General features: G+C 36.7%; 1 protein-coding gene across 6 annotated transcripts in view; it reads left to right on the top strand.

The window, feature by feature from the left end:
- The window catches only part of DGKB (diacylglycerol kinase beta), a 654,153-nt gene that overhangs the window by 611,054 nt on the left and 24,474 nt on the right, over positions 1-18,625 (top strand). For all 6 annotated transcript variants that reach the window (XM_024129270.1, XM_024129254.1, XM_024129247.1 and 3 more), the window contains 2 exons: positions 5,958-6,078; positions 7,159-7,219. In XM_024129270.1, coding sequence (XP_023985038.1) covers positions 5,958-6,078; positions 7,159-7,219 — 182 coding nt within the window. The remainder of the gene's footprint in view (positions 1-5,957; positions 6,079-7,158; positions 7,220-18,625) is intronic.

The raw sequence follows: 18,625 nt of genomic DNA, 5'->3' as shown, positions 1-18,625 counted from the left end.
GCACGAACCCGTGTCCCCTGCATCGGCAGGCGGACTCTCAACCACTGCGCCACCAGGGAAGCCCAGTTGGGAGTCTTAAATGGAAAAAATGCCTGTAAATCCCTTAGCAGAGAGCCTGCTCACAGTAGGTGTACCATATATAAAATCTCCATTTTCTTGATAGACCTGTAATTGTATAGTAGGTTCCCTGAGGTGCTAAAATTTTGCTTTAAATGTACTTGTACTGTGAAACACGGAGTTCATATTAATACATTTTTGCTCAGCTCTGTCCACTTGGGCCCTTTGCTAATTGCATTTTCTAATTTATGGAGGTAGGGGAAAACAGCTATTTACATCTAAATTAAGAATCAATGGGCAGGGCTTCCCTGGTGGCGCAGTGGTTGGGAGTCCGGCTGCCAATCCAGGGGACACGGGTTCGAGCCCCGGTCCAGGAAGATCGCGGAGCAGCTGGACCCATGCGCCACAGCTGCTGGTCCGGCATTCTAGAGACGGCGAGCCGTAGCTGCTGAAGCCCGCACGCCTAAAGCCCGTGCTCTGCAGCAAGAGAAGCCACCGCCATGAGAAGCCTGTGCACCGCAACGAAGAGTAGCCCCCGCTCACCGCAACTAGGGAAAGCCCGCGCCCAGCAGCAAAGACGCAACGCAGCCAAAAATTAATTAATTAATTAATTAATTTTTAAAAAATCAACGGGCAATAGATGGACATGTTAGAAAAGAATCCTTGAAGCATTTGCTTTGGTGGAGGAATTTCATACATCACTTGGCTTTTTAAAAGTTTATTGTGGATCCTCAGGCATGTTTCAAATGTCTGCTAGATAAAACAAGCATCACTAGAAGGCATATAATCTACCCACAATCAGAAGGTACAACTCTGTAGCTAGCTTCGTCTTGCCCTGGCCAAATAAGGGCTTAATTGTTGGTGATATAATTAGCAATTTAGGTGATGACACAATGTCCTTGCTGAGTCAATGAGTGTGCCCCAGGACATAGCTGCCGCCTGTGTTGCAGCATGTTGCTGGACACCATGCATGAAGGAGTATGTCCTGCCCTGCCTCCACCCCATTCCTCTCCCTTCAGTACACACTATATTCAACGAAATGCCAAAATACTACAACCCACATTCAGTCTGTGTTCGTAATGCATCCTCTTCTGTTCCCTACATATGGCAGTGTGAAACAATTACATAATGAGACATCTTATCAGGGCATAACTGTCAAAAATGAAGAGCCTAAGCTATGAATAAATATTATCCATTTATTAGCTGTTCTGCTCCTGTGTTCTCAAATCTATACTGCACCCCTGACTTTCAGATTTTACGTTCATACCCCTGATTCCCTGTGTAACACTAATGCAGCACTTACAATGTTCAGGAAAAGATATACAAAGTCATAAGCCAAATTAAACTCTAAGGTAGAGTTTCTTATCATTTTTGAGTTGTAGTCCTCTTTGCCAGTCTGGTGAAATCTACTGACTCTCAGAGTAATGTTTTTAAATTCCCCAAAATATGCAGGATTACAAAGGAAATCAATTATATTGAAATGTTGTTAAGATTTTGATTTAGTAATATATGCGCTTCTTTTAAAAATATTTTTATTGGAGTATAGTTGATTTACAGTGGTATACAGCAAAGTGAATCAGTTACACATATACATATATCCAATCTTTTTTAGATTCTATTCCCATATAGTCCTTACAGCGTACAGAGTTCCCTGTGCTAGACAGCAGGCCCTTATTAGTTATCTATTTTATATATAGTAGTGTGTATATGTCAATCCCAATCTCCCAATTTATCTCCCCCCCTTTTCCGCCTTGGTAACCACATATACATATATCCAATCTTTTTTAGATTCTTTTCCCATATTAATAAATTACCTTTAGAAATCTAGGAGGGGCTCAATAATTATTAAGGTATCAGTAAAGATTAGTATAAATAGAATTTTGAAATATTGCAACAACTGTAATGTGATATGGAAATATCTATGATATCTGTCAGTGACAAAGTCAGAGATATTTCTACTATGACTATGGTTTCTTGCCTAACTTTATAATTGAAAGAAGTGCTTAATTTCAATTGCATGTTAGTGAAAAAGTTACATTCTTCTGCATTCAGAGTCACTGACCTGTGTTAAGAATCTTGCTCTACTATATGCCAGTTTTGCTTATTTCATTAAGTTTCTTCCCTCTGAAGTACCTCTTCTAGACTCTCTATTTTAAATATGAAAATACCAAATTTGGCAGATTCTCTTGCCTCTGTTGTACCCCTGGAGCAATTTGGAAAGATATGCTAACTCTTTCAGAAACGTACTATTTTTCCCCTTCGGAAGTATATCTCATATCATTAATTGATCAAAAGCACTATCTTTCTTGGAATAGACACACTTCCCAATATCAGGAGGTCAGGCTTTCTCAGTGCTCAGCGGATGACTCCCCCAGGGGGAGCTCTCACCTGCATCTCCTGGCCCAGATGCAACTTCTGCCTTCCTACCTATGATTCTACTTTCACACGCAAGAAAGCCAACCAGACACAATGACTGAGCATAATGCTGAATGTTAAGCTGCTCTAGTTTCTTTTGTAACCGAGTTATTTAGAAACTTTGGTATTACATGATCGATAACAAACTGATTATAAGAAACCTCACAGTACATGAGTGTGGTGAGATGCCATGGTTTAGAGCAGCTCTTTTACACACCAATACACACACTGAGCAATGAGTGCTAGGACATTATGTCTTTCAGGCCACTGTGATGCCATTAGGATTTATAGTGGCAGTACTAAAGTGAAAAAGTCAGTGGCCCAAAATAGTTAATGTTTTCTTAAGCAGAGTTTGGCACTTTCTCTCTAAAGGTCCAAATAATAAATATTGCAGGTTTTCTGGGCCATGTGATTTCTGCTGCAGCCACTCTCTTCCGCCATTGTAGTGTGAAAGCAGATATAGGCAAAACCTAAACGAACGAGTGGCTGTGTCCCAATAAAAACTAATTTGTGAATGGTGACATTTGAATTTAATGTATCTTCAGATGTCACAATATGTCATTTAAATTTTTTTTTTCCATTTGTAAACATGTAAAAACCATTCTTAACTTGCAAACCATACAGAAACAGGCAGTGGGCTGGATTCGGTTTAAGGGCTGTAGTTCACTACTCCTATTTTTAAGTATGAAAGCAATAGCCAGGTAGCAGACCAATTAAGGAGGTGAATCTGGTTGGTTATGACATCCCAAAGGACCTGCACTTAAAGTAAATTTTAGCTAGAATGTGACGTGAGGAAATTTTTGATGTTTCTAGATGATGCCATATGTAGAAACAGAATTCAAAATTATATAGAAATTATCTTTGTCTGAAGTCAGTTAGGACCCTGACCTCAAAGACAGTATGTAAGAGGCAGCAATTGTACACAGACGTTGCAGGCTTCTGTATAAAAAAATGTCGAAGTGTTTATGGGAGCAAATTTATGCAGCACAAATTAGAATTTCTTTTTTTTGTGAACACTTAATTAGAAGGAATATGGTACTTATTTACTTTGAGCAGAGCTAGTAAATAGATGACCATTTCTCTACAGTTCTTTGTGTTAGCAAGAGCATGAAAGTTTGAAAGCCTAGGTCTTCTAAATCTGTAAGAAATGTCTTCATTACCAATTATTAATGGTAGAATTGATTTTCATGGCATTTTTGCAGGGAGTAAAACAAAGACAAATTAAAAGAAAGAAAAAAATCAGAAGGATGGTGGTAGACAGTAGCAATATGGTGTGGGTGTAGACAATCCCTGTGATTCATGGAGAAGTTAGGGCTTATACAGATTAACTCTCTTGTGAGAAAGTATTTCATTTCTTGTAGAATAGTTTCCATCAGCCAGATCCTTACAGAAATCAGCATTACATTTCACCTATTTAAGAATCAAGCAGTGGAAAATACATAATACTAAATATGAACTTCACTTTTGTGGTGGTTGTTGTTTTATAAATATCACCAGACACACATCTGGGGTTTTAGTGCTTGCCACAGTGCAGTTTGCTGGTTGACATGTATCTAAAAAATGCGTATATTAACACCCAGGCTATAGAGCCAAGCACATTTTAGTGCCGGCTACAGCTGAAAGAATATGTTTCCATTCCTTGTCCATCTGTTCTTGGCAACATAAATTTAAACTAGAAACACAGAATAAGTTTCATGAGAAATAAGTCTAAATAGGGTTTAGAACAGCAAGGTGAATGTTCTCGGTTATTAGGACTTGTTAACATTTGATCTGGTAACTGGATGATGGTGTCCACGTGAAGAAATCTCATGCTGCAGCTAGAGCTTAAAGTTTAAAAAATAATAGTTTTTTTAAAATCAGTTCTCTTCAAACAAAAAAAACAGTGGATTGGTTACACTTTTTGTTTTCAGGGCCTATATAAAATTTGCCAAAGATCATGGGCCTAGCAAACTTTGAGATTTCAAAGTGCTGTTCACCACACATTTGAACAACGCTGAAAATATATCGTTTATTTCTCTGAACTTTGTTCTAAAATGGATTCATTAGTGGGGAATGAGGGCTTTCTGTACAAAATGGAGTACATACAACACACACATGCTGGTTTTTCTTCAAGTCCACCCTCAGCTACGACTAGCTATTGCATGGTTATCTGTATAATCATCATGCCCTACTCTATGCCACTCTACGCCAGCCCTTCCAGCTTTTGTTGCTACTAAAACAATATTAAACAATTTATTGACATTTGAAAATACATGGGATTACATGAAAATATCAGTATAGAAAAGGACCATATGTGCACCTAGAATTTTACCTTCAAATCAAGGGTTCAGCCATTCTGAGACAAATAAGTAAGCGAAGGGGCTGTGTGCTGAGACTGCGCTCTGTCGGCTTTTACTGACGTGTGAGTACTTCCTCTGCTTTCCCGATGAGTGAAAGTCTTCAGGTTGAAAAGGGACTTTGGAGCTCACACAGAACACTCTCACTCCCTAAATAAGAAATATTTCTATAAGTTTTAAAAGTATCTCTCTTTGGTATGGCTCATTTATCAAATACAGCATTGTGGTTACGCCTCAGAGTGATTGGATTCAAATTTTGGCTCTGTCACTTCCTATGTACGTTAATATGAATAAATTAACTTCTCTAATTTTTAGCTTCTCTATCTGTAAATTCTAATAATCATATTTGTCTTAAACTGGTTTTGCTGGGGGAGCAAGTAAGGTGATATACAGAGAGTGACTAGTCCAGTGACAGGCACTTAGGAAACAGTCGACAAGCAATATGAAATACTATTAGCCTCTTTTTACTGTCCTCTGGTAAAAAAAAAAAACAATTATGATTGTATTGTGCTAATTATCTAACCTACTCCCAAGTAGAATTTGGTAGCACATTCCTTATCATAAAAAAAAAAATTTCTTTTTTCAAATTCAAGAAAAACTTGACATCCTGCTCAAGTTTACCTATGACTTTGGACAATTCACTCAATGATTTAGGGCCTCAAGTCTTATCTTTAAATTGAGGAACTTTAATTCCATGATCTCTAAGGTCTATTTTTTTGAGTAATTTAACAAAATCATGTTTGACAGCATATCCTCATACTTTATTTATAGTATTGAAATGTGTATTTGCTGCCAAATGTCTGATGTGGGATGTAAAGTGTTCCATATATACATGTGGAATAACGTTAAGTTTGTTGATGTTAAAAACTACTGGTATATTTTTTGGCATTATCTGGCTCAGAATCCATTCTTCCCGTTTTGTTTTAGAATAAGCTGACAGCACATCTTTTCCCACAGCACCTCAGGGTCTGGTTAAACTGAGAGTTTCAAAAGTAGGCCATCTTTTTGTTACTTTTAGTAGAGTATCCAAGACAGAGAAGCTTTCTTTGTGAAGTAGCTTTCATTTTTCATTTCCATAACATCTAATGACATGAAATTGTGCACATATGCATATACACTGTAATTTACAAGGTTTCTGTTTTCTTTCAGATCTGAGTGATCAGCTGCTGGAGGTGGTTGGCTTGGAAGGAGCCATGGAGATGGGGCAAATATACACAGGACTGAAAAGTGCTGGGCGGCGGCTGGCTCAGTGCTCCTCTGTGGTCATCAGGTAGCTCTTTCTCTATAATTGAGAAAGGAGGTTGACATGGCATAACTACAAATTAATTAAAGCCATACAAGCCTCTGATAACCATGTTTGTTTTATCTGTCCCTCAAGTTATCAGTGATTAGTGCTGATATATTTCAAAATACTGAAAATGACAGTATTTACAAAGTTTTGGTTCACTATTACTTACCATGTCCATTGGAATTTGATTCTTTTTTGTTGAGACCGTGGATACAATTCTAACATACAAATTCTACCCCCTCTAATCTGGCTCACACTCAGTTTAATTTACTGAAACATCAAAGTATCTACTGGGCAAATTACCCAATGAAAACACTGTTGATGCACCATTAACTTACATTCTTTCATGGAGTAAAGTCTACCATTGCTTCTATAAATTAAATAATGGATTATTATAAGTAAAATTTTATATGTGTATTACATTTAAATCTTTAAAAAAAACATTTTTTCAAAATTTTACCTGTAGAGAAAAGGTCTATTTTTACCGTAATGTGAAACCACAGATTATAGCACAGATATAATTGGTGTTATATATATGAAAGTGTTGATACTGGAAAATCTGAGATGTCAAACACTTTTTCTCCATATTTACGATGTGGGTTTGCCTGAAAACAAGGGAGGCTCTTTTGGCTGTAGGAATTCTGATTGTGGCATTAAACATAAACCCTACATTTGTCTTTTGGCATCCAGAATTTTTGTTTATATCACGACAGTTACCAGGAAGCTCTTAACATTCCTGTATCTAAGATACCTTTCAAGGTATTCATTAATAGTCAAGAGTTGAAGTTCCAGGACTTCCTTGGTGGTCCAGTGGTTAATACTCCGAGCTTCCAATGCAGGGAGTGCGGGTTTGATCCCTGGTTGGGGAACTAAGATCCCATATGCCACTTGGTGTGGCAAAAAAAAAAAAAATGTTGACGTTCCTTTCAAAGAGATAAATTGAGAGCAGAGCCCAGCTATTACCATATTTGCATTCCCTGGTCTCATAATTTTTTATGGGACATATAGTCTGTTGTATCAAGTATTTCCATGTAAAACTTAAAATGAAATATTTTTCCCCAGGACTAGCAAGTCTCTGCCAATGCAGATCGATGGGGAACCATGGATGCAGACCCCATGCACTGTGAGTACAGAGTAATTAAAATGCTATGTCACTTTCAATTTTGCTTCCAGATACTATATATTCCCATAACTAACTAATCACATACTCCTATAAGTAAATAATCACAATACCTAAGCTTTGGACCTATCGTTTTTTTTGGACGTACCGTTTTTTTTTTTTCCTTTATTTATGTGACAGAGCCAATGCATTCAGGTTTTAGGCGTTATATGCCCTTGGCAATTATTAGCATTTGAATGTTTGTGTTAGTGAAAGTATAATCTTTGGATACCGTAGATCAATTATAAACTCTGGAACTGAGCAAAATTGATAAAGTTTCTCTTAACCTTTCTTGTACTTGTTTCAGAATGCCTTATAAGAAAAATATTTATGGATCTTCAAACATAATTCTCCCTGAATTTATTACCTATCTCTTCTTTTGCCTCCATTTGGGGATTTGAGGTCTTCCTTCTCTATAGAAAAACTACCATTGTAGTTGTTCTCTGCGTAATGAGATATTATTTAACTCAGACATTTAGATCTCCCTAAATTTCATTTGTATAGTGAACATTTTATTGTATTTCAATAATATGCTAGGCACTGCTCTTGGCACTAAGAGTAGAAACCTGATCAATAATATACATCATGATCAATAATAAAACATAGGAATAATAGAACGTGGAATAGAATGTATTCAATAATATAATTGTCCTCAGGAACTTACATTCTGATAATAGGAGATTAAATAAATAAATATAAACAAACAGATGCATAATAAATATAACTTTTGATTACTAGAGTTATGAAAAATGACAAAGAGGAACTGGGTGGAGTATGAAGAGTACTACTTTAGATAAGTGAGTCTGGGAGGACTTTTTGAAAGAAGGGTCAAAAGCTCATTATGTTAAACAGTAAGAAGGATGATGGAACGAAAGTTTTTAGAGGTAGGGTGAGAGTGTAAGAGGTAAAGTAGAAAAGATGGGCAGGGGACAGATCAAGTAGAAAAAATGATGGTAAAGAATTAGTATACGATTCTAAGTGCCATAGGAAACTATTGAAAGATTTAAGCATCATCTGATTTACATGTTTAAAGTTCACCTTAGCTGCTCTGTGGAGAATGGATTGTACTGAGTAGCAGCTGGGAGACAGGGTTTATCAGGGTGGTCTGGGCTTCGGCAGCAGTAGGGGCCAGGAAGTGGATGGATTTGAGCTACATTGTGGAGGTGAAACAGGGAGAATTTGTTAATGAGTTCCCTTTGTGATGAGGGATTGGAATGAGCGAAGGGGATGAATGGAGGGTAGCTGTTATCTGTGAATGAGGGTACCATTTACTCCGTGGTTAAAACTGAGGGGGGGAGTGTTTAGGGAGTGACAAGGTTCTTTTTTTTTTTTTAATTTTTTTTTTAGAGGTAGGTAGGTCTTAATCTTAGATTAATACAAGCATTGTGCTAAGTGCTGGTGTTAACATGGTTACAGGTGAGTGGTGTTGGGGTTTTTTGGAGAAATAATTGACATACAACATTATATTAGTATTCATTAAATATTCACACAAACTCTAAATAATGGATATCACCATTTTTCAGATGGAGATAACTGAGTCATTAGAAGGTCAGATAACTTAGTCAAGGTCAGGTATGTAGCACATAATGGAGCTCAAACCCAGGACTCTGATTACAGCCCATTCTCTTAACCACTAGTTAGCTACGAATTTCAAAGAGCACAGCTTAGCATATAACATGGGAGTCTTAATTTTTACCTTTCTGTTGGTTTTACTCTGAAGCATTTGGCTCAATCTTTGTGTACAGCACATAAATATGACTTTTTGTTTACTCCTGGTATATTCCTTTAGCTAACTGAACCCTACGTTTGTGAAATCCATTAATTCTGTAATAATAATGTAAGACAAACTTGTCAAAAAATCTTTCAAAAATGGCTACTTCCTATGGCTACTGCTATCTCTGTACTTGGTTCCAAATATCCTTTAAAAAAATTCGTGTTCCTCCTTTTACTAGCATGTATATATTTACATCTTGTTTTTCCTTCACTCTCCCAATGACACTTCTGAGTTCACGTTTACACTCACATGGATATCAAAGGTCTTGTTATTGTTGTTTCCAGTGGTGGGGATGATGTGCTGATGGTAAAGATTAGGATGATGGTGCTAGGGGTAACATCACGATGGAGATGGTGGAAAAAGTGGTGAAACTTATGGTGACGGTAGTTCTGATGATGCTGGTAGTAGCGGTGGTGGTGATGATTGTGGTCATGATGCAGGATGGTAGTAGCAGTGGTAGTAGCAGTATTCTTGTCTTAATGAAAGGTCACTTTTCTTCAGCCTGGGTCACAAAAGAATAAATGAAAGACAGTGAAACAGAACACCTTCCAGGAGTACTTTGCATTCCTTTGGACTCTTCTCAGGGAGAAGGGAAATTTAGTCCCTGTGCCATGTGTTAAATCAAGAAGGATTAATGGCAATAAAAATATCTAACATTTATTAAGCTTTTAGTTTGTGCCACATAGTTTGAGACACTTGACCTGTATTGACAAATTTAATTCTCACAGAAATCCTATAATAAGCTTCGTTTTGTGGCTAAAGCAACTGAAGCAGACAAAGTTTAAATAGTTTCCCTCATTCCACCCAGATAGTAAGTGGCAGAGTAGAACTTGAAACACAGGTAGCCTGGCTCCACTGTCTGCACTCTTCATGGCTACTCCCCACCCTGGATCTCCACCTGAGAAGGCCCCAGGCCATCCCTGTGACCCTCCACTCCAGAGTATGACCTTTGATAAATCACTTACTGCCCCTCCCTAGCTTTAAACAGTCTGTATCTATTAAAACGTAATTAGTGCATTATAATATTTGTAGCTTATTTCACACAAGCTCTTCTAATGACTCTTTTGTTAACTTTTCTCTCAGCGAGTAACAGGATATTCATTTCACCTATTAATTATCATGATCTAAGCAATGGTTAAGTTAATTTTTATATAACGACTATTTAGTTTTCTCTCCGCGTAAACTGTCGTATTCATTTAAAACATTTATTGCAGTCAACACAGTGGACCAAGAACTGTACTAGACTATGGCTCATTATTGTTATTTCACATTCTGGCGTACTCTCCTTTTCCTAGAACCACATGGAGATCTGAACTTTAAATTTCACTTTAACTAAAGAGAATATTTAGTATTCATAGCATTGGTATGGATGAACTTAAGAGTGTTCTTTGCTTCAACTGAATAACACGTTTCTCTTACAGAACATAAAAATGGTAGAATGTTAAAATTCTTCGCTGAATTTAAATATCCATAAGCTGATACTCAGTTTATGAAGAAATTGCTCTAGATATAATTTTAGAGCACAGCAGAAGTTCTGCTTTTCTTTAAGTGGAATATATAAAATAGAAAAGCATGTGATAAATGGGTCTTGATTCTTACATCAGTTAATATTTTTTTAAGAATCAGAGTAATATAAATTCTGAAGATAGGTGTGTTGATGGTTGCACGACAGTGTGAATGTATTTATGCCATTGAACTTAAAAATGGTAAATTCTATGTTACATATATTTTATCGCTATAAAAAATGTAATTGAAAAAAAATTAAGGTAATATTTACTTACAAATTTCACTAATCCTAAATTCCAATCACCGGGAAAAACAAAAACCAAAAAGCTTAAAACTGTCTCTTCACATGTTGTAATTATTTTTATGACCTGTTAAATTATCTCACTATAAAGTAGTCAACAGAAACTTGTTAGATACTCCTTTGTTCACAGTTTTGTAATAGTCACTGAGTTAACGGAGAATGGATTTTAACCATTTAACAATTAGCAATGTTAATAAGCATAACAAACTAAAGACACAATTAATTCTAGAAGACATTATATTGAAACAGTTCATGAAGAGCCTTTCTTTAGGGTGGACTCCAGAGCCTAACTATATTCCCCTTCCTATCTTCCTCCCCATTCCTTCCTCCTGACCACTTCAAACATACTGACTCTGTTGTCCGTATGTTCCCATTGTGGGAAGAAAAAAATGAGCAGCTTAGGGAGGAGACAAGGAAGAGCAGTAATATATGGGAGGTCATACACTAGGTCAGATTTCATTTTGTATCTGCACACCCAGCCCGCCCACCCCAATTTATTCTGAGTGATGAGTGTCTAGTAAGGTTTCATTAAGTGAGGAGTGACCATACTAAGCCTCAAATTCAGTGTGACCAAAATGAACGCATCACGTACCTCCTTCCATCTCCTCCCCACCCACCATATAATGACTTTTTCTTACATTACAAAATTCCTGCTCCTCCCTTTACCATATTGAGTTAGTGGAGCCCAGTGTTTCCTAAGCTAGAAATCTGAGAGTCATCCTATACTTCTCTCCATACCCTAAAATTCACTAACTGTGCCCACTTGATAATATGGCATATTTCTGGACTCTTTTCTTTTAATCCGTACCACCATTGTCCTAGATTTGGCCCATTTCATTTCTCCTCACTCTCAGCGATAGCCACACCAATCTTTCCCCATCCCCATTTTTTTTTTCTATTTAGATCCATCCTTCACTTTTCTACCAAAATGATCACTATAAAATGCTAATCTCACCACGACACTCTTCCAATTAAAACATTTAATTACTTTCTATCTGATAAAATATAGTTTGAATCGGGCTTCCTGTTTCACTGCTATCATCGCTTACTGCTTTTTCATATTTTCATATACTTTCCCCTTGCCCAAATAAACCTTTCTCCTTCATTAGTTGAGTTACACAACTCATCTTTTGAGACTCATTTCATGCTGCCACTCCTCCATAAATTCTGTTTTGAATATCACCCCTCCCTTCACTCTATCCCGTCCCTGACCCCAACTAGTCTGAAAGCGCAGCCCCAGTGCTTCATAGCTTTATCAAAGAACTAACTATGTTAAATTGAAGTTGTCGGCTTTTCTGACTAGCTTCTGGGTAGATGTAAGCTTATTAAGGTCAGGCACTATGATTTTAGTCATCCCTGTACCTGCAGAGCATAGCACTGTGCCTCACATATCATTAGGCTGCCAACACCATGTGCATTTTGAATTTGTGAGTTTCTTAAATAATTCTTGGGGTAGTATAATAATTTTTAAAAATGCTTTCTACTAAATCTTTCACTGAACATAATGTAGGTTGGCTAGCAATTCATTCACATATTTTTCATATATACATACATGTAAAAGTTATTTTGAGTTATCTTTATTCATTACATTCTCAAAGCAAAGAATTTTGAATGTATCGGAGAAGTACTTTCTCAACCTTAAAAGATTTAATCTCTCTGTTTCCTGAAATAGGATGATTAAACTTTTGGGCCACTTCCCTCTGCATTATCAATTATGTATTCATTTTACACATTGTATAGGCTACATTCTGTTAATACATGGAAATATTAATACTCATGTACTAGTTATTACTTGTGTTACTTTTATGAAAAGTAATGCCAAACAGGTTGTAATGCAATATCACTCTGGGTGCTTTGTCTATGATTAAGTCAGAAAGGATTCCTGAAACTTTCTTCCATGTGGTAGAAAATGGGAGGGAAGTCATGAACAGATCATAAGCTAAATGGTGAAATGACCACAGGTAAAATATTAAAGTGATAGCTGAAGTCAAGGCAACTTCTGGAAGGAATTTACATGTTTTGGTCTCTCTTTGCCTGTTTTAAATACCTTCCTTGATATAATACTTCTCAGGACTCTGACCCACTTGCCCAGTCTCAGCCTCTAGTATTAAATACCTTCAACAATCAACTCAGCCCTGAGCTGGTAATTAGCCAATCCCCACCAAGCCTGGTAGTCTTACTGCTTTAAGTGTGATCCCTAGTATTCTTGGGACAGATACTTGGTCATTTAGTGCCCTAAGAGCCACTGCCTCCATCAGTCCCCATTTCCACTGAGTGGACAATTCTATAAGATGCTGCTTTCTGACTTGCATGCTACTTTCCTTCTCTGGCTCTAGCTTCTAGTTCATTCAGACATCGGCTAGTTGCCTGGCCTTTGCTCGTACCCTCTCTTAGGATGGCTGGATCTTTTTCCCATGGCCCTAGACACTGCAGTTATTTGGAGTTTATCTTCATTTTGACACTCGTTTTTGCAAAGAGAATATATTCAGCACAGCTTTAAAATGTAAGTTCTTTAAAAAGAGGAACAGTGTTTCAGGGCCTATTAAATTTTTACTTATGTGTTTGTTGTAATTATTTAAAATAATCATAATTTTAAAGTGTTATTTAATCTTAAATCATTTGCTGAAATACAATTTAATCTCAGGACATTAAGATAGAAAATAAACATTTTATAAATGTAAGATTTTCCAGTCCCAGGAATTTAGTGATATGTAGATGAAGGCTAATTGAATTTACAAAACACTGAGATGTCATTGAGATGTTGGAAGAAACCATGGTAATAATGCTTAACAATATTTAACATCATTTATGATATACCAGTTTCTGTTCTGTATATTCATATTTATTTTTATTTAATCCTCAAAACAACCCTAAGAAGTCAGTAAAGTTATTTTAACTCCCATATCGTAAATTAAAAAAAAAAACCCTGAAGCAGATAAGCCAAGCAACTTGACCAAGGCCACACAGTTAGAGGTAGTCAGTGGGCTCTAATGCCTTTTCTCTTAATTATGATGCTTTGTTGCCTCACTCAGTGGCTTGTATTAGTAATCAGTTACAACTCTATCATTTATAACAGAATTCAGTTCTTTTTCACCTTATTTACATTTTTTCTCTTTACTTAATGCATTATTTTTTGTTTCCCAGTATAGCCAAAGCCATCCATCACATTGCCAGAATTACTACTGAACAGCATAACTATGATCATCCCACTCCCTGATCTCAAAGTTCATTGCCTCCTCATTTCACACAGCGTAGAGTTCAATATCCTTGTTATGGCATTAAATCATTCACCCAAGGCTTCCATCAGCCAACCATGCTTCATAGGGACCACTCTCCAAAGGCTTTCTACTCATACTGCTTAATTATGTACCTGCAATCTCCATCCCCTATTTTGTGGTTTAGAAATAGACACATTTTTCTGGCCTTCAAGCAGCCTCCCAGGAAATCTTTGGTTTCTTCCAGCAGTTCTGTAGGACCCATGGTTTGCATTTCTTTCATTTAATCTTACCTACAGTTTATTATTTTGCCTGAATTAATTATCCTGTGCTGTTGGGATATATATATATTTTTATAAGTTACTTCAAAATCTTTCTGGAAAATGATGTGATATAAATACATATATACTAAAAATAAAATAAAATCCCTTCCTTCAATGCCAAACTGAGCAACAATTTCCTCACGAAACCTTTTAACTCCCCATCTGTCTGAAATAACTGCCTGATCCTTTGTACTCCTGTGACTCTCTGTTAATATCTTCTTAATGCCATCCCAATGCACAGCTTTGTATTTCAGCAATGCATGTATGTGTCCAGCTCTTCTGACTTAATTGTAAACATTTTATGATTTCATCCTTAATTCCTCATCATACCTCACATAGTGTCTTTTACATAATATGGTTTCGGATGAGAAGTCCACATGTGAATCATTGCTCTGCAATATGTAATGCATCATTTTTCTCAGGCTGCTTTCAGGAATGTTTCCCCATGTCTTTACTTTTCAGTACTTTGATTTTGATGAGTGGGCATGGATTTCTTTAAGCTTATTCTGTTTTAGTTTCTCTGAACTTCATGAATCTGTAGGTTTATGTCTTTTGCCCAATTGGGAAGTTTTCAGCCATTATTTCTTCAAATACTGATTTAAGCACCACAGTCTTTCTCCTTTCCTTCTAAACTCTGATGACATGTTTTAGATATTTCTGTAGTATCCCAATATCTGAGTCTCAGTTAATTTTCTCTTTCCTCTTTGTTCTTTCTATTGCTCATATTGGATAATATCTATTCATCTGTATTCAAGCTCACTGACTTTTTCCTCTCTTATCTCCATGCTGTTCTTGAGCCCATGCAGTTAACTTTTATTTTGGTCGTTTAGTTTTTCTGTTGTAAAATTTTCAGTTGGCTCCTTTTTTTTTTTCTTCATATCCTCTATTTCTCAGCTAACAGTCTCTATCTTACCTTTCATTTCAAGAGTGTGTGCCATTACTTCTTGGAGCATGGTTATAGTTGCTGCTGTAAATTTCTTGTCTGGTAATTCCAACACTTTTATCATCTCAGAGGTTGCATCACTGGCTGTCTTTCCCCTTGGGAGTTTTTGAGATTTTCCTGGATCATCATATATTGAAATATGTTGGATTGTATCCTAAAAATTATACAATCATGTTATTAGACTCTAGGTGTTGTTTAATTCTTGTGGGGAATGTTGATTTGTTATTGTTGTTGCTATTTTAGCAGGTAACTGACCCAGTTAGGTTCAGGCCACAAATCTGGATCTGCTGCCTGTGAGCTGTGGTTCTAATGTCAGTTCAATTTTCAAAGTTTTTGCAGTGTTATTTAGATTTATCCTACATGTACAAGATCCACAGGCTTATCTGGAACCTGGGTGGTGATCTATCCCCTAATTCAGTTCTCTACATTGTCAGTATGCTTCATAAGGTCAAATCTGTGCATACACTGCTCAGGGGTAAACTCAGGAGATCACTTACAACTTTAAGAGATAGTCTTTTTGAGGCCCTCTCCACTCTAGGATCTCCCTGATGTTTTTTGACTCCCAGGGCTCCTCTTACTAGAAATAGAGGCTTTCATTTCTCTGAACTGCCATGTACTTCTTCATGTAGTATCTGCTTCCAGGGCCCTGTGGTAAGGGGATGAAGAGAGAAAAAAATCAGCAGGTTATTTGCCCATGCTTTTGGGACTGTAGTTCACTGACCAGAGAGAAGAGCTTTCCTTCAGTGGAGTTGTAGGCACCTGCCACTGCTATGGAATTGCCAGGGGACTGGGATGGGAGAGATTGGGGTGGCGGGGGGAGGGGGAGAAGTGACACAAGATACTTCTCTCACCCTCTCTGACCTCTCCCTGTATGTCCTTCATTTCCTACCCCAGAAACACAGGGCTTTTCTTGGAGCTCTCCATCTGTACTTGGTGTACAGTTCCAGGTTTTGAGCTGCCTTTAATTCCAGACTGGGGAATATGAGAAGGGAGAAAAAACAGGAAGGTCATCACTGGCTCAGTGGCACTTCATGCTCTGGTTTCCTTCCCCAATTTACGTGCTGTCGTTTGCTTTTCACCAATCCTCAGTTAGCTGCTCCGTGCATTCTGTGCAGGGTTTGTAGTTGCCTTCAGTGGGAGGGACAGGGTAGCGTGTGCTTACTTTTTCTTGACTAGAACTGAAAACACCACCACTCTTCTTAGATTTTGTATATGGCCATTTTGAGATCTGCATGAATAGTCCCCATCAGATTGGTATATTATTAGCCGGAAGTACTTATCTGCCAACTTACAGATTTCACAGTACAGTCCCCATTTACATATATTTTACAGAAATTCTAAATAAGTCTGAGAAGTGCTCTAAACCTTGAATTATAAATCTTATCCATTTTGAGAAAACTTCATTAATTTTTTCCCATTTTTGTGTCCTGCATTTAGGCAGTTGAGACTACATTTACCTTGTTATTTGAGTGAAAATAATTGACCAAAAAGGCAGAGATTCTCTACTCATCTATAAAGATAAAGTTAAGTTTTATGTATTTCTCTAGGCAGTAATGATGTGGATGACCACACGAGATGTTTTTTTAGATTACTTTGTCTGTAGGCAAACATTTTAAGAGTATTGCAAGTAAGTTATGTGATTATATGGGAGGCTTTTAGACCGTGGAGGTGAGGTTAGGTGAATGTTCAAGGTAATGAAGCAAAGAGTTATAAAACTGGGACTGTTTCTAACTTGTTTTTCTACTCCCAAACCTGTCATCAGTTCATTAGGCTTATTTGCCTAAGGATAAAAAGTTGAGAGAGAAGAAAATACAAGGTCTCTGAAATTTTCTGTGATGCATAGTAGTGAGTGTAAAACAGGCAGCCAGGCAGTGAGACTTTCTCTGGCAGCTCTAACCACAGCAAACCAAACATAGGGCACTTACAGTTGAGAAGCAAATTAAGCAATTTTAAGAAAGAGATTGTTTTAACAGCCCTTTCAACTCACTTGTAAAGCTGAATATCATGAAAATTCCTTCTGCTTGGGAATACCATTTGAATGAGAATTTCACATGATATTGTATTAGGAAGTACAAGGATATCAGACAGATTACTTGTTTCCATAGTTTATATGCTTACATCTCTCTTGATTACTAAAGATACAATAAATACTTTTAAAGGCAAATTGTGGCTAGAACAATGTTTCCTGAAAAGAAGCTACTAAATCCTAAATATAAACAGAACATTAAAAGATTTATGGGGAGAATGGGGCAAATTTGAGAAGTAGGAAAATAGCTAGAATTTGCTTATCTTTATGGCAGGTGGGTCTCCTTATACCTACTACCTGGATTAACTGATCACAGACCTGGGAACTGAAAACAGGTTAGAATTTACAAAACCTTACCACTCTTTAATTATAGAATCTCAACCATTTTATTACAACTTCTGTATGTCAGCTTTTTATTTGAAACCCATTCTAGGTTTTAATATTTTAGAAGTTAGTTTGAGCAAGCTGGCATCCACAACTAAAATGGTCCACTGCTCTAGCCCATTATCAGCAATTCAAAGTAGTCTGAGGTTAAAAATGTTTTTCACTCCTTGAAAACAGTGTTTTATGGGATTTCTATATGAAGGGGAGGAAAAAACTGCTTAGTAATAGTACTGTGCAAAATAACTAGATCCCAATGGGTAGAAAACAGAAATAAAGGCCAGAATCCAGTGTCTCATATTTGTTGTATCAGTGACCTCTGGACTTCAGAGAATTACTTAATCTTGGCACTATTTCCTTATTCCTAAAACCAGCTACCTACAAATCACAAGAGAGTATTGAAGGGTTGTTGAAAATTACTTTGCATCACATTTATCAACACTAAGGAAGTGTTAATTATTTTGTGGTGTATATTAAGTATTGTTATATTTTATAATGCATCTGAATTTTCTTCTTTTTCATTGTTTAGACTAACTTTCTTGTTATCCTGAATCATACAGGAAAAAAATAGTTAAACGCATGTTATTTTATGTTAGGATGATATTTGACATCTATTTGAGATTTAGCCAAAGTACTATGGAAAGTGTAGCAGTGACTTTTACTGTTTTCCTATAATCACAGATAAACTCATACTGGAAAAAGATATCATTTCACCATAATATTTAACATCTTTAGTAATTACCTAAAAGGAAAATTATATTAAAACTCATACAGAATAGAATAGTGCATGAAACCTACAGGTGACCTAACTCTTGAATCTCCCAAGACCCTTGCGTTAAGTCTATTAAGTTTAAATAATATTAAATAATAGCTAATGTACCAGGTTGATTTCCTGGAAATT

This window comes from Physeter macrocephalus, chromosome 5 (genome assembly GCF_002837175.3).
Source record: "Physeter macrocephalus isolate SW-GA chromosome 5, ASM283717v5, whole genome shotgun sequence".
Lineage (NCBI taxonomy): Eukaryota > Metazoa > Chordata > Mammalia > Artiodactyla > Physeteridae > Physeter > Physeter macrocephalus.
Note: the sequence above shows the minus strand (reverse complement) of the source record. Positions and strands in the feature narration are given on the sequence as shown.